This window comes from Centroberyx affinis, unplaced genomic scaffold (genome assembly GCF_046629955.1).
Source record: "Centroberyx affinis isolate AG114_WGS23_722 - 3 ecotype Tasmania unplaced genomic scaffold, CSIRO-AGI_Caff_v1 ptg001219l_1, whole genome shotgun sequence".
Taxonomy (NCBI): domain Eukaryota; kingdom Metazoa; phylum Chordata; class Actinopteri; order Beryciformes; family Berycidae; genus Centroberyx; species Centroberyx affinis.
This window is the reverse complement of record NW_027279735.1, coordinates 17,705-33,600: the sequence shown is the minus strand read 5'-3', so window position 1 is coordinate 33,600 and position 15,896 is coordinate 17,705. Positions and strand designations below refer to the sequence as shown.

General features: G+C 44.4%; 1 protein-coding gene across 1 annotated transcript in view; it reads right to left on the bottom strand.

Annotated features, from left to right (window-relative positions):
• Positions 1-15,896, bottom strand: part of robo1 (roundabout, axon guidance receptor, homolog 1 (Drosophila)) — a 136,696-nt gene that overhangs the window by 110,033 nt on the left and 10,767 nt on the right. The window contains exon 2 of the mRNA XM_071524662.1: positions 8,611-8,937. Within this exon, the coding sequence (XP_071380763.1) occupies positions 8,611-8,937 (327 nt within the window). The remainder of the gene's footprint in view (positions 1-8,610; positions 8,938-15,896) is intronic.

The following is a 15,896-nucleotide window of genomic DNA, read 5'->3' as shown; positions in this document are numbered from 1 at the left end:
TGCTTTGACTATCCACAGTCAGCAGTGGCAGACTGCATTTCATTTGTAGTCAGATAGCAAAAGGCAGATCTTTATCACTGTTTGGGTCTATTGCTTACCTCACCAGCTCTTCCTGCCTGTCACGCTCCAGGCTCAGCAACATGCTACAACTGTGATAAAATTTCAGATGTCTTTTTTTCCCCCCTTTTTCCCTTCCCTTCCCCCCTGCAGAAGCATTGGAAATATACCTTGTCTCTTGACTCAATCTCTCTCTCTCTCTCTCTCTCTCTCCCTCTCTCGCTCTCTCTCTCTCTCTCCCTCTGCCTTGTGAGAGCGAGAGAGAGAGAAGAAGAAGAAGAGAAGAGAAGAGAAGAGGAAAAGAGAAGATAGCAGGCTGGAAGGGCAGATCTATCAGATAAAGGCTGAGATAGCACAAGACACACAGACACTGTTTCCTGTCTTATCAGTCTGTGGAACATTAGGAGAGTCAGTCTGCCTGCCTGTGGCTACCGATGGGCATCCGAAACTCTGCCTGTCAACACCCCACTGACCCTACAAATCTACAAATCACACATGTACCACCCAGCATCTTAGTCCATGTCACGGATGAAACAGAGAGTATGCTATATAAATCAATTTTGGGAAAAACATATCTCAGTTCATTAACAATATCTCTTAAATATAGAGGACCTAGTCTGTAATTGTTACCAATTTGTCAATTGCAGACTTCCTTTAAAAAGTACCATAACATGTTTTAAGTTTTGTGCTACCAATCATTTTCAAGAGCAAGTGTCACTTTTTCACATGGTGTATATCTCTATTTTGGAGCTAAACTTGTCAAATACGTGCCTGACATTGCACCGGTCTTATTTTGTACCCGAGAGAGATCTTGCTGTACTTTCCCAGAGAGTTTGCAGCTAGATGTCTTTTCTCTGGCTGAGAGTTAGAGGGTAGCTGAAACTTATCAGTGGGGGGTGATTTGGTGGTCGGGCTCCTGGGAGTAAACAGTGACAAGCAAAAAAAACAGTCATCACAAGCTCAGCACAAGCTAACCTCAAGTGGACTTGAGTCTACACCTTGAGCACATTTTTCGAACTTTGCCAAAATGTTGGCTGAAAATCCCTGAAGTTCCAGTCTCCAAACCCCTTAATCCTCCGTAACACCATCGTCTCGGATCGAGGAGCCTGATAGAAGGTTTCAAGTGAGGGCTTAACCCAGGTTTAATAACCAGAGCATGTCCACAGAGCAGAACGCCTCGTCATATGACCAGACACCAGAATGTAGGAACGCATGCACAAACACACAGACACACACACACACACACACACACTCACGCAGTCCTCACAACCCCGCTGGCCACAGGAGCGGCTCAGACCAAGAGGGGATTACACCCCACAACAAGAGTAATACCCAGGCCTCCACAGAAGAAGTGGAGATTAGAGTCAGCAGCACACACTCATCTGGCTCTCACACGCACTGACACACAGCTTACCACCAACGGCATTTTATCACATATGGAGTATAGCCAAGGACACACCTAAAACAAATACGGGAACATGTTAATAAAAACGCACCAAAAACAAAATATGCATACACACCTAGTGCACACTGAAATACGCTCACACGCAAACAACAGACACTGTTACATCGTAAGAGGAAGGGGAGTGAGAGTACTTTGCTATCAGAGCTTTTCCTGAGTGCTAGTACAGGACCACTGGACTCAAGAGCACATATGCTGCCTCTTATCTGCCGTAGGCCAGTACTTCATGATGTTAATATCATACCACACTTTCCTGGGACCCAGCACCCATCCTACCCACGATCCTGTTCTGCGCTGTAGCCAGAGGCAAGGATTACATAGTGATGAATAAGCAGTCACTGTGGCGACCAGAAAAAGAGCTGTGACGCAAAAAGGGGTTCAGGGAAGCGCCCAGGCACCCAGGCGGAAAGCTACGCATTAGCTCTGCTCTTTCAAAGACATCCCTAGATATCTGGGCAATGTCGTAGTGTGTAGGAGGATAGACTGCAAAAATACTCGAGGAAACCGAGGAAAGTGCTTTAAGCAGACTCGGTGAGTCAACGCACCCTTCCTTGTTAACAGGGACAAGCCATTTCCTACATGAGTGCACACCATCAGAGTAGAACCATAAGGCAGAGAGAAGAGGACATCAGTGTGGCGGTACCCTATTTAGCTCATCTAATGCATTTCATTCTCTATTTTTATAGAGACAGATCAAACAGCCAGATATCTATCAGACTAAAGAGACTAACTTCAGCTTCATCCACTGAAAAGTAATCTGGGTCTCCTATAAACGGCTCCTCAATCACCTAAGACGAGCGTTTATTGTTTCATGGTGCTGTTTCCTCCTAAACTCCACCCGTGTCAATCTGATAAGGCAGATGATATGGGGAAGAGACAATCAGATACGGAGAATAGACATGAAATCACATGAAATCGTTTCTTGCTCTGTTATGTAATTTGGCTTGTCTCAAGATCTCCAACTGTGCCTAGTTTTGTCATCGCCCTCTGCTTTTCTCTGGGACAAAGTACAAAAAGGGACAGAAAAGGAGGATAAAGGGGGGTTGTATTGTACTGCTGGAGGGCATGTGTCTGTCTTCCCCGGCCCAGTAGGCTGTCAGAGACGGGCGGAGCATGCAGTGATTGATGGGACTCTGGGCAGGCTCCTTTACCCACTTCTGTACACCTGCTCCTTTAGCTGGTGGACAGACTCCTTCACACAACACTCCACCAAACATTGTTCAGCAGAGCAGTGTGCACACACTGACGGATTGATGAAGTCGAACACATACACGGACACATACACACACCAACCCCAAATAAAGGGTGTCTTGCCTCACCCGATCCTGTTCTATTGAAGGCTTCATTCTTATATCAACCCATCCATCCATACCACGGCCCCTCACTCTATAGCACAAGTGTGTGATCTCTTAAGGCCTGGTGTCAAACTCCCCGCAAAGCAACACAAAGCCCCCAGTACTCTGTTAACGGGACGTCCTGCTTGCCTTCTCTGGCCCTTAACCCCTGGGTCCCTGCTCCTTTTCCCATGGTGAGTGTGGGGGAGGGGTGTGAGTGGGTGTGGTTATGCGTGTGTGTGTGTGTCTGTGCGTGTTTGTGATAACCATGCTCTAAAAACCCCAACATCAGTGTGACGTTTGACACATCATGACATAAATGAAAGGGACAACAGCATCGTCCAGCTCCACACCTCAGGCTGTTGTCACGGCAGGGAGCGAGAAAATGCATTCTGGGTCAATTAGCTCAGTCAATATTTGCCCTATCTATCTATCTTATGCATATTTAGTCAACATGGTCAGAGTATTAAAGTATGCATCCAGCTTGCTAGCAAGCACAGCATGCTAACAGGAGCACCACACATTTTTGTAATGCCAGACTTGTCATGTATCATACAAATCCGCTCCTCATAATGGCATATAAGTATCGACCAAACACAGCAAAGAGATGAAGCAAGTTTAATTACATGGCCTGCATTGATTTATGCAAACACCCTGAAGTGCAAAATAGGCTAAGTTCAACAGACCATATGCAGCATGCATGATAAAAATCTCTCTCTGCATATATGGATTAATAGAAGACTAATTGAAATGCATGTGTTGTTCCTATCATCCCTACAGAGGTTTCACAAAGACGGAGCTGACAGTTATGTGCTGGGGATGGGAGTGTGGGGGGGGGGGTGTAATTAGACAGTAGCCAGTTGTTTCCCATGTAATTTCAGGATTAACAGTATTTGACTGAAATAGCCCCAAACTACAGCCCACACCCAGCAACCAGGACAAGCCAACTGCGTAATGAAAACATTATAATGATGTTTTAAAGCCAACAGCAGGCATGCACAACTCTCTCATGCTGCTACGAAATTGAGAGTTTTCACAGCGAGGCACAGTTCAGTTTTCTCAGCCGCAAAACAACACACAGCATTGGCCTTTAAGATTGCGGAGAGGGTCTGCATTCCAACATAAAACAGATTGGAGTGGAGGCCAAGGAGTGTCTGTGGTGTGGAGCCCACGCCTCAGCTGCGTGTTGACTCATGAAGCAGACCCTGGCTGTGCCGTTTGCACCAATTTGCTCTGAACCTCCCTGAGACAAATAACTGCCACAGAGCTGTAACACACTCTGCCTCCAGTCCCCTGGCAGCTCGCCAGCACGCTCACTGCTGCTTCTGCTGGGGTTTGGCTGTCCTGATTTTCTCTCTCAATGCTCTTGCTCTCTTATTCTTCTCTCCTTCTCTCTTCTCTCTCTCTCTCTTTCTCCCTCTCTCTCTCTCTCTCTCTCTCTCTCTCTCTCCCCTCATGGTCTCATTTTCTGCTGGACCTTAGAATTAACAATGTCCTGTCAAAAAGGAATGAGGAAACAGGAGGGTGAAATAACTCTATGTGATAAGTAAAAGAATGAAAAGAGAGGGAGAGATGTGAGCTAAAACTGAAATAAAAAAAGGTCCACACAAGAGCTGCCACGCTATATTAGGAGTTTTGCAATAAGTTCATGAGAGGCAAATAAATAATTACTCTGCCACCAGGTAGTGAAAGAAGCAGTCTCAGTCACAGGCCATTGGGTAGTAGAGGAGAGAAACAATGGAGGATAAATGGGAGAGGGCAGGGAAGGAAAGACAAAATGAAGAAATATGAGATGAAAACCACTTGGATTTTATATGTGGAGGGGAGGGGTTGGGTTTGGGAGGGGTTTGGGGGGGACAGCATGAAGACCCCTGGGTCTTTGAGAGCCAACAGATGTAGTACAAGGGATTTCCTGCGAGAGAGACAGGCTGGTGCTCAGATCAGTGGGAGGTGGCCGTGCTGCCTTTAGATTGGCGCATGCCAGCCAACTGTCCTCCGCTCTGCAGATGACCCTTAGGCACGGCCCCAAGTCTGTCAGGATGAACCCTGCCTCCCTCAACACATCCTCAGCCCTCCCCCTCCCCCACCGCTCAGAGGCGGCGTGGCCCGCTGGCTGCACACGGTGACTGAGACTTCACAGGAGCATCGGGATCAATGAGATTCTGAGATAAACTTGGCTCGATGGAGTTATTTGCAATGGACCACATTCAAGTAAACATCCCTTTGCTTCTGTTGTCAGCGGCTGCAGAGTGAACCCAGCCCGTGGAGAGAGGAGTCTGTGTGTGGATGTGAGGCCTGCAGCCAACGCTGTGCGGTCAGCGTTGTGCAGTCAGCCAGGCCACTAGACAGCCGGCCCCAGGGTTATCGCCTGCTGAAGTGGAGCAGTGTGCCGTCCATTACCTCACTTCACTATCTCCCCGTCCAGGAAAAGGGAAACAAGCTATTCATAGAGCCTCTCAGGGCCCCATGCAGAGCAGTGGCTAAGAGGAAACTACTTTGATAGATCACAGAGTGCATACTGTACACATACTCTGCAATGCATATGTGTATGTGCCAGTGATTGATAAGTAAGAGGGAGGACAGTTCCTTTTTACTGGCAGCTACATTGTGTTGATATACACAAAAAAGCTAAATATATGAATTAATGCCTGTATTTTTATCATTATTTCCAGCTTAAAACGGTAACAGGCTTTGATCATTGTTTTCACAAGTGCAGCTAAAAACATCCCAGGATTTTGAAGTGAAACACATAAAAAATGTGGTGGAGAAAGCTTGACGGTGTTTGTAACATGTAACACGCCTCACAGTGTTTTCTACTTTTCTGTGCAACCTTCTTTAAAAGCATTAGGCCGTTTTATATTATAGATATTATAGATATGATAGCTGTATTGACACAGCTTCACAAAATAAGTGAATAGGAGGACAATAATGAAACTGTCATTTGCTTAGCTGTTCTCTCACTCTGTTTGCCGAAATTGCTGAAAAATAGCACCTGCTATTTTGAAGTCCTGCTGTTAGCTGTAGTTAGCTCAAACCAAAATTCAGACAAAGGTTTTTAGCATTTTGGGGGGTTTGTTTGATGTTCCAGAGAACTTGAATGGCGTTTCAAAATGTACAGAGTCAGCACACTGTGGGTTTACCTTCAACCTGCCTGCTCTACTTCTGAGCCTGGTTGCAATATTTACTTTCGAAACACAATCACAGTGTTAGACTACTTTTTCGTGACAATGTAGGACAAACCTTAATGTTCTATTACTCTTAGTTCTCTAACAAATGGCATTCATTGTGCGCAAAGGAAGCTCATTATTTGACGTCTACATCTCTAATACAAAGAAAACAATAACATAAGCGGGAAAGAATCCTATCTTAAGCTTGTTTGAATACACAAGGCAAACAGGATTCACGGTAAATGCATTAACCCAGCCTTCGGGTTAAGAGGCTGAGATAGAGAGATTGTGGGCTGTACAGTACATGTGGTTAATGATAAACCAAACAAACTGGGTTAGCTCTGCTAGCCTGGCAAAACAGGACTTGTTGAAACTTGGATTATGTTAACAATCGCTGGTGAGTAAGGGAAACTGTAAGAGCCAGGCTCTTAGAATAACATCTCCAAAAAGCTGTGTTTTTAGGTTTTAAAGTGAAAACGTTAGAGGGCTGGAAGAGCTAGGCAGAGTAAACACAGTTAAAACCATGACTTCCTTCTCTGGAGTTTCATTGGGAATTAAAAGCCTGCATGTTCCCTCAACTCACTGTGGGATACATCCAGTTATCCATAGTTTTCACCGTGTCTAATATGTTTCATGACATTCATAAGAATATAGGTATGACAGGCATCTTTAACGAACACAAACAGAATCCAAAACTTTAAAACTTTCTTATGTGCCATCTTGAGTTATATTTATGGCGTGTAGTCTCTTTACCCAAGAGTTTAAATGAGGCCTTGTAAAAAAATCTCAGTGCTTTTCTGCTTTTTCTGTTCTATGGCCTTTTTTCTTCGGCAGGGTTCCATCTTGGTTGCTCCGACAACATAATTATATGTAGTTAAGCATGAGCTGCAGAGAGGGGAGTGAGAGACACCGAGGAAGCGAGAAAGAGAGAGAGGGCTGGAGCACAGTGGCTTGTCATTATGGGTCTGTTTGAACCTTATACAGAATAAGCAGCCCAATTTTGAGACTGAGCCAGTGGCGCTCTCTACTCTGGTCTACACCAGTCCCACCAAGTCTCTTGTTTTTCTACTTGAAAAACCCACCTCTGAAATAAACACCCTATATCATCTACTTTAGGGAGAAACATTTTTAGCATTCTGACCTATGGAAAGTTGAATTATGTGCCAAAGCACATGGATTCTCTTCCTTCCTTGATACTTATATTTTCTATATTTCACTGGCTTCTAACAGTTTGAAATAAGTGAGTTTCAAATTGAGAGCATAAGTTTAGCCCTCATTCCTGGGCAGCAAAGCCTGGCTGGCATTAGATCTGAGAGGATATATGAAGACAAGGCACCATCTTTACCACCATCGTGCGCTGCATCGCTGCAGCTCAACTCATCTGTGATCATCCCAAGAATGTCTCCTACTCTCTCATTTCAAAAGCAGAGCTCATGGAATAAACCGTAAAAGCCCAGTCTAATTCCAATTTATGGTCAGGAAAAACATCTCCGATTATTCTTGCTTTACATTTCACTTAGCTGACATTGAACACTGTAAATATCTAAAAAGTCTCCTCTGTACACTCCAGAGACCCCAGTCATACAGTTTACAGCAGAAACACATAGCATGCACCCCAACTATCTATCTGATCCACACCTCATACCCAAACCCATCACCCCTAAAAAAAAGCCAACCCCCAACCCCACACTCACTCACTCACTCACTCTCTCTCAGACTCACACACACACACACACACACACACACACACCATTCTTTCTTTCTCCATCTTGATTAGATTACAATGAGCGGGTTGGTGACAGCCTCTGGGCATGCTGGAGGAGTGGTTGATATCTGAGCTCCCCTCCTCAGCCTTCGCTCTCAGCCAGTCAAGAGAGTAAAGAGATAATGTCTGAAGGGCTGACCTCACCAACCAAAGTAGCCTTTAAAGAATCATGGGAACAAATTTGTCAACACAGGACACCGCTCACAAAAAGGCTAAATGGTTTAGAAAGATTATTTTCTCTTCATATATTGTATACCCACTGGCTGCTTAAGATTCTTGGCTACTAAGTCTTTCAGCTTGCTTGCTGACCCTAGAGATGGCGAAATCCACTTTACATCAAAGCAAGCCTGTTGTCATATGAGTGTAACAGGAAATGAAGGGCATCGCTGTTACTTCAATGAAATGAGTGAGAAAGCGCTTCATTAAAAGATGACCAAACGCAGATACAATGATTGTACTGGTTTGTATATAAAACCTCATATCTATCTCTCTGACAAAAAGTAGAATCAGGGCCAAAACAGAAAGAGCTTTGTTCCCATTGTGGCTCCTGACCACCTACCAGGGGCTCTTTAGAGGAGCACTCACCCTGGAATGATCAGGCCACTTCTCCCCCAAGGCTCCCCAGGCCTATGGAGACCGCTGGGCCAAACACATCCTGCCCATCTCCTGAGAGATTATCCAACTCAATGAGCACATTGAAGACAGAAACACTGGAGGAAACTGGAGCCTGCTATTCAGCTACAACTAAACCCAAACTCTTCCTTTCACACCCACCCTAGAGGCCAAAGCGGAAATAAGAAAAGGCCGAACACATGCTGCACTTACTGGCTACTTCCAGCGAGGCGTTGTGGCTCACTGCCTCTCCCAGGTAGTTGCGGGCAACACACACGTAAGAGCCCTCATCCGGTTTGCTCCGTCGTCCGTGGACGATGCGTAGGAAGAAGAGGGAGCCGCTGGGCAGCAGCATGCGCTGGGAACGGGGATTGTCCCGGTCTGTTTCCACCCGCTCTCCATCCTTGTACCACTCCACTGTCGGGGTGGGCCGCCCCTCCGCCTTGCAGTTGAGGGTGGCAGGCTCCCCTTTGGACACGATGAGATCAGAGGGGTGCTCCACAATCCGGGGTGGGGAGTCCTCCTGGCGCAGACGAGATCCTGGAAGAGAAAAAGGGTTGGAAAGTTCAGTTTACACATGCAAGGATTTGTACCCCTTGAATGGATAGTTAGCACTGGTATGATAAAAATATGAAAGGTAGGGATTACAGGCCTGTTGCCTTGGACTTAGTCATTACACGACTTTCTCTTGTATATATGTGATTAGCAGCTAGTTTAAACCAATCTGTGAAATATTGAGCTGGACCCAGTCTACCACACAGGGCCAACAGTTGTGTAGCGGATGCTGTGTCCTTGTGCCCCCACTCTGTTCTGCAGCACTTAAAGGCCTCTTGCATCTATGTTCAGGTTCTATTCATCAACTAGAGCTCAGTATTTAATATTATTTTGCCTTTTAAACTATTTGACCAGCTGCAGCTGCAACTTGTTAAGATGAGTAACATGCTTTAGAGACTCATGACTCTGATTCCACAAGGATGTGCTTGTCTCCACTCCACTGCAGTCACTATTTACTGATAATTTAGATACACGAATGAATGAAATTTGAATGCAGTACATGTGGAACAATTTCAGTACGTTCTGTTAGGTCAGAAACCACATGTGAAGTGGAGCATATTCTTTTAGGTAAGAAAACAGGTACTACTGATACAAGTAGCGAAGAGCAAATAAACTACCAGTCTGTGAGTGAAGTCACCCTTTAATTACAGTAACGTGTCCTTTAGTGAAGCTGAGCAATGCTCCAGCTATGTGACTCTGTCATTTCATAGATCAAAGAACAGAAAAAGAAGAAAAAGAAGGCAACAGTAAACAAGGGTGGAAACATTAAAGGTAAAAGGAAATTATGAGATAAAAGATAAGATATAGATACACCTCATAGCTTTGCGGCAAAGCATGAGCAGAAAGCCACTGATTACACTATGCAAGGAAGAAAGAGCAGTGCCAACAGCAGTGCCAAGGGGGTTAACACCCTAATGCTATCGCAGGTCATTACTACTGCTCTCAGACCAGTCAGCTGTGGCTATCAGACCTGCTTTACATGCAAATTAGCTTCCTGTTGTTAATTCCTGAAGGGTGGGACATGGTGGTTATGAATGTATTGTGTGTGCCTGCACATGTGTGTGTGTGTGTGTGCGCGCGTGCATCCCTACTCGCCATATCTACCAGCATAGGGCTTTGGAGCCCATTCAGCACCAATTAAAGGGAGCTGGGTCTAATTGGAGGCACAGGCCTGCAATTAATTTACCCAGCATCCCGTGAACTTGCCACACTGCCTCATTTCAGTGCCCTCCGCCCATCCCCCATTACCCTGGAAATCTGGTGCTGAGAGTGCATCTTCCTGTGGTCGCCACAGATTTTAGGGAAAGTCAGCATAATTAGTGACAGCTCTGTGGCAAGATTAATCACTTCAATGTAAATGTGTAGTGCAGTCAATGAAATATAATTAATCCAATACCCCTATGTAGGACATCATGATCATCACACTTTTTTTTCGAGGCATTCTTTAACAATCTTTTACCACAGGCTTTACTTTACTGTGGTTTTTCTATAGGGCCCTAAAAAGCTAAATGTGCAATAGCCATAATGTCCCGTCTTTTGAAGCTGTGCGGCCAGCTTCAAAAGACGGGACATTATGGCTATTGCACATTTAGCTTTTTACGGCCCTATAGAAAAACTTAGACTCTTTAACAATTAAAATATTGAATAAAATATGATGAAAAATGAAAACGTACATTGCATCTCAACCCATGGAAAAGCTTCTGCTGGTACAGTTATGAGTTTAAAGAAGGTACGTATGTCATGTTTGAGCAATTCTTTTTAAGAACCATTAGTGAATTAGGATGACATCTTCCAAATGTTGCATGGCTGTGATTCTCATACCCACTTATGGACTGCATTTTGTTACAAATGATCGGACAAAAAAAAGGGATTGTGCATCCACATTCAGACCATTTTTTGACATCCACATCCCTATATCATGCAGGCATAAACATGCTACCGCAGGAGAAAAGGAGCTCTATTCTATTCCAGTAAAAAATCATTTTGATTCAAGCAGCAATAGTGACTTATTTTAGTTAAATTAAATCAAAGAGGTTAATTCAAAAAGGTTTTAATAAAACAGTTTCAAGATTTTATCTTCTAGGCAGGTTCAAGTGAAACATACAGAAATTTACATTTAATTGATATATGTTTAAATAAATGAGATCCTGCACTTTAGGTGGCAGAATGTCACAGATGCGCTAATGGAAAATACATTTAATGCTTCACAAATTTGCATTAGAGTGTTGCCGGCAGACCGACCACTATGTGATTATCTGCCGATAGAGGTTGGTGGCCAATCAATTGGAGTTCCATTATCTAGGAGGCAACAAGGCTGAGAAAGGCTTGCTAAGAAAGTACTGTTGTTTCTGAAATTGTTTTTAGATTTGTCTGCAGCTGTAATTAATACAGAGTTTCCATTCCATATATATTCTGTGGGTGTGAAACGTATATCTGTGCCAATGAAAGCATGTCTAGGCGACAGAGAGTGAGTAAGGACAGAAAGAAAAGGAGATTCAGAGAGAGGGGGGATATCAAGCCTTGAGCAAGAATGAATTAGTCCGCTATCCAGCGCTGAATAAAGTCCATAAAAAATAAGTAACTATGGTTCCTGGCTATTAGAGCTGTCTGAAGCACTACTAGGCTAATTAACCCCCATTTGTAACCTGCCCCCATCACAGGCCTTTTGATCCTCCAGCCCATATGCTAACGAGGCCCAGTCCTTTGGTCGGAAGGCATATTGGAGCAAAGAGCTGCGCTAACACCCCTCGCTAGGCTAGCACATCCAAGCCCATCACTACCGCAGCAGCACCACCACCACCGCCCTTCACCAGAGAACGTAGGCTAATATGTTTTATTAAAGATGACTTTGAAGAGCTCCGCCGCTATCTGCTCTATCCGCTCCCCTCCTGATTTAGCTAGCTCCTCTCTAATTTGGATCGGTCTGAAGCTTTGGGTTTTACGGGGGAACCATTAACTATTCAGATGTGGCCCACTGTGAGGAGAGCTGTGCAGCACGCAGTACTCTGTTTACTGTAGATGATGATTACAGCTGATCCACATAATTAAAAGACAGACTGTGCATACAGTATACAGTATGATATAGTATCTTTTCACAGAGGAGCTGGCAAAAACTAACAAATGTTCAGTGATTCGTTTATAAATCAAAAGTGCTTCGTGGGCGATTCTAGAGTGGGTGTGTGTGGTAATGTTTTGAACAGTGAGTGGGTGCATGCATGTATCAGTTACACAATGCTATTATGCTTTCCTTGTCCGTGATTAAATTCAGTGTGTGTATGCGTGTGTGTATGTGCGTGTGTTCTTCCGCATGCTCCCCACAGACACTTTGTGTGACCTCGGTTACTTCAGCTCCATTACCCCTCGCCAGGGAGAAAAAGGACACAGGCAGTGTAAGGGATTACTCTGTCATGGAACAAACGCTCCCACGCCCCCTCTACAGGTGTGTGCTTTCAGAAGACTGTCAGCGAGCTAACTCCCCTCCCTCCTCCCCCACACACACAGCACACACGAGAAAGACCAAAACTGAGACAGAAGCGGGAGAGCAGCAGAGAGAGTATGCACTTCTACTACTGTACCAAGCTGCTCAGCGTCTCTTGCTCTCTCTGCTTTAAAGTCGTCTAACCCTCCCTTTATTTCAAAGCACTGCCCTTCCTTCTCCTCTGCTCCTTTCAACTGCCCTCTCTCCTATTTTCTATCCCCCTCCTCTCCCCCTCTCCTCCCCTGCAGACAGAGAATGTGAGATGAGCTAATGCAATCCACAGCCTCACCGAAGGGAAGCTGGGAATTCTACTGCAAGGATCTGATCGATTGGCGCCTGAGGCAAGATTCTTCTTCTCCCTTAACCCTCTCGCTCGCTGGAGCGCTTTCTCTTTCTTTTTTCTCATTTACTCTCTCACACACATACACACACACACACACACAGAAAGTTAAACTAGGCTTGAGGGAGCCTTTGCTCGATGTGGAGGTAATTAAAAAAACCTACAATTCTCTGTGACTTTTCTCTCACTTCTAAAAACCAATCTCAGTAATGAACAACACGCCATGGGAGCCCAACAGCAACATCAGGCACACAGAATTGAACAGCTTCAGACCCATCCATACATCCACCACCAGGGCCTAGACCTAGACAATGACCTACAGTATATACTCACACTCTCTGTATGTATCCTTGGATTCATAAAGACCTTTGTGATATTTGCCCACTATAAAATCAAGATTTTTTTTTCCAATCATTGATAGGCAGTGTACGATCACGAGATTTGTGATGGTTCTCATGAAACCAAGGTCATTCAGCTCTCCATCAGATCATTAGGCATGCACTCACTGTATATTAACATTATTGCTACTAGCTCCATATTGATTTATCTATGTCTTGGGGCGAAACGTGATTTTCACCATGCAACATGACTCGATGTACTGTGTATCTATATTCTGCTAGATAACCCATCGTACTTAAAGATTCAATCTGATAAAACAACACAATATGCATAGCAGACAGACTGTTGGCTCATGCAAATATGTATTATCATGATCTGACCCACAATGGAGGCATTCGTACTGTAACAGACTTCATTGGGGGAAACTACAAACACTATTACTATGACTATGGTTGCACAATTAATCATTTTATCATATCACGATTTTAGTTTCCACAGTTAATAATCGTAGAATATTGGTGTATTGGCAAGATTTCATTTATTTTCTTTTTTTTTAGATCTCCTGCTGTCCGAGAAAATAGTTGAGATGCCAACTACAAGACGCCAAAAATGCAATAAAATTATTTTGTTCCCCGCATCATCACTACTAATAATTGTGATTTATAATTGTGATCACAATATCTTGCCAAATAATCACAATTATCATTTTAGCCAGAATTGTGAAACCCTAACTCACCGGCTGATCAATAAGATAGCGCTGCTTGTGGATCGGTGTGGTGCTCTAGCGTCATAGGCTACATGTCTGAGAGGCAGCCATCGATCTGACTACTCTAGATGTAGGAAACCATAGAAGAAGACACTGGAACTGTAGACTCTGAGCAGCCTCAGGACAGGAGAGAGGCAGACAGGGTCAGCTCTGTTAGAGTCGGGGTGTTGCCTTCAACTCAGCACGTTTGCCCTTTGCAATTAAAAATCCATGTACCCCCAAGGCAAAATCATGCATATTCCATTTTTATTACTATTCACTGTCAGCTATATTAATCCATATACACAAAAAAGGGGAAAAGAGCATATGAGGACAGACAGACAGACTGACAGAAGCAAGAAGGCAGGCAATAGACAAAAACAAATCACTGGGTTGCAGTAATAAGTTCAGGTCCAGTGACTTCCCTAACTTCAAATGGAAATGTGCCTCATTCTCTGCCTGCCCTTTTTCACGGCTCCTGTCTTGGCAGAGAGTTAGGAAGAGGAAGGGAGCCAGCCACCTGCCCTTTACCCCGGAGAACTCACAGGGGAGAAGGACAGTGAGGCAATTTAGATCTGTTGTCAGTGTGGTCCCCCGTGGCAGCGAGACAGGATAATGTGTCTACTTCCTTGAACGATAAAACAACTTCACAATGTTAGGTCATTCACTCCGATTCTCCCCATAGAACTAAACGATCCAGCCCAGAATTGCATGTGATTATGTGAGCAATAGCCTGGTAAATGTATTATGAAGGGTACAACAGTTTAATTTCCCCCATAAAGATGCTCAAGGTCTCAGAATCTCATAAAGAGAGATGCTAAAGTTGAAGAGTTGGGAGGCGTTGCGGAACCCAAGCCAGATCATCTCTCCCCATATCAGACGTCCAGCTGAGCAATGGCAGAGATATGGAATATGGGTCTGCGATAAGGCAGGCCGAGCACGGTAGGGCACTCCCTATCTGCAGGCCCATTAATCTGTGATTAGGGGACTTAAGAGGGATTTATGGCAGAGATAAGAGCAGAGGGTGTGTCCCTCGGGGCAGCCAGGCGGAGACAGGAGCCACGCCTGCTCAGGACGGGGCCAGCCAACAAAACGGCCGAATGCAAAATAAATAGCACTCCCTTCTGTTGAATTAGAAAAGATAACGGAGAGAGAGGGCAGAGATAAGATTGAGAAAGAGATAGAGAGAGAGAGAGAGCGAGAGAGAGCGAGAGAAGGGCAGGTACCGTAATCCTGCTGATCAGATGACATTAGCAGGAAAGTGAAACAGAATCTTGCGCCGTTTCAACGTCAGGATCCCACCCTGGAATGCGCTGCTTGAATGACTTTGCCAGTTGCATCAGATCAGACCTGTTTTTAATGTTACACAAGGCTATCACTTACACTCCTAAGAGGCAGGATTAAAGCCCTGTGTGTGAGTGTGTATGGGGACACAGAGGTGGGGTGAAGGAGGGGGATGATGGATATCTTCATGGCCTCTTTCTTTCCTCATCTCTTTGTCTCCGTTTACCAAACAGACTAGGGTACGGTTACCCCGCTGATACTAAATCAGCACTTGAGAACAGATATCAGTTACCAAAAAATAGTGCCACCATCCAAATTACTGCTTTTTTAATCAAAGCACACCTTAAACACTACCTAAGGGTTTATACACAACACTGCAACCTAATACTACAAGAACAGATGGGCAATGAAAAAGAAGTGTGGTTTATTTGTTTGTTTTGTAGTAATTGTTGTTATAGAAACTAAGTCTCCATGTTTATAGATGATTACAATGCTTCCATTGATATTTGAAGGAAACATGGCCTCTCCAAAGTCAGCCATAGACAGCCATTATGCCAAAGGCTCCAAGCTTCTCTATTCTTGTCGAGGTGAAGACATTGAAAACAGTAATGACAACAAATGAACAACAAGTTCAGCAACTGTAGGATCTATGCCAGGATTGGATTTTATTCTTTTTTTTGCAAACAACAAGAGAAAGACAGTATGATACACAGGAAATGAACCAGTATTCAAGTGCCAGACCATTGAGTTGTTCACTT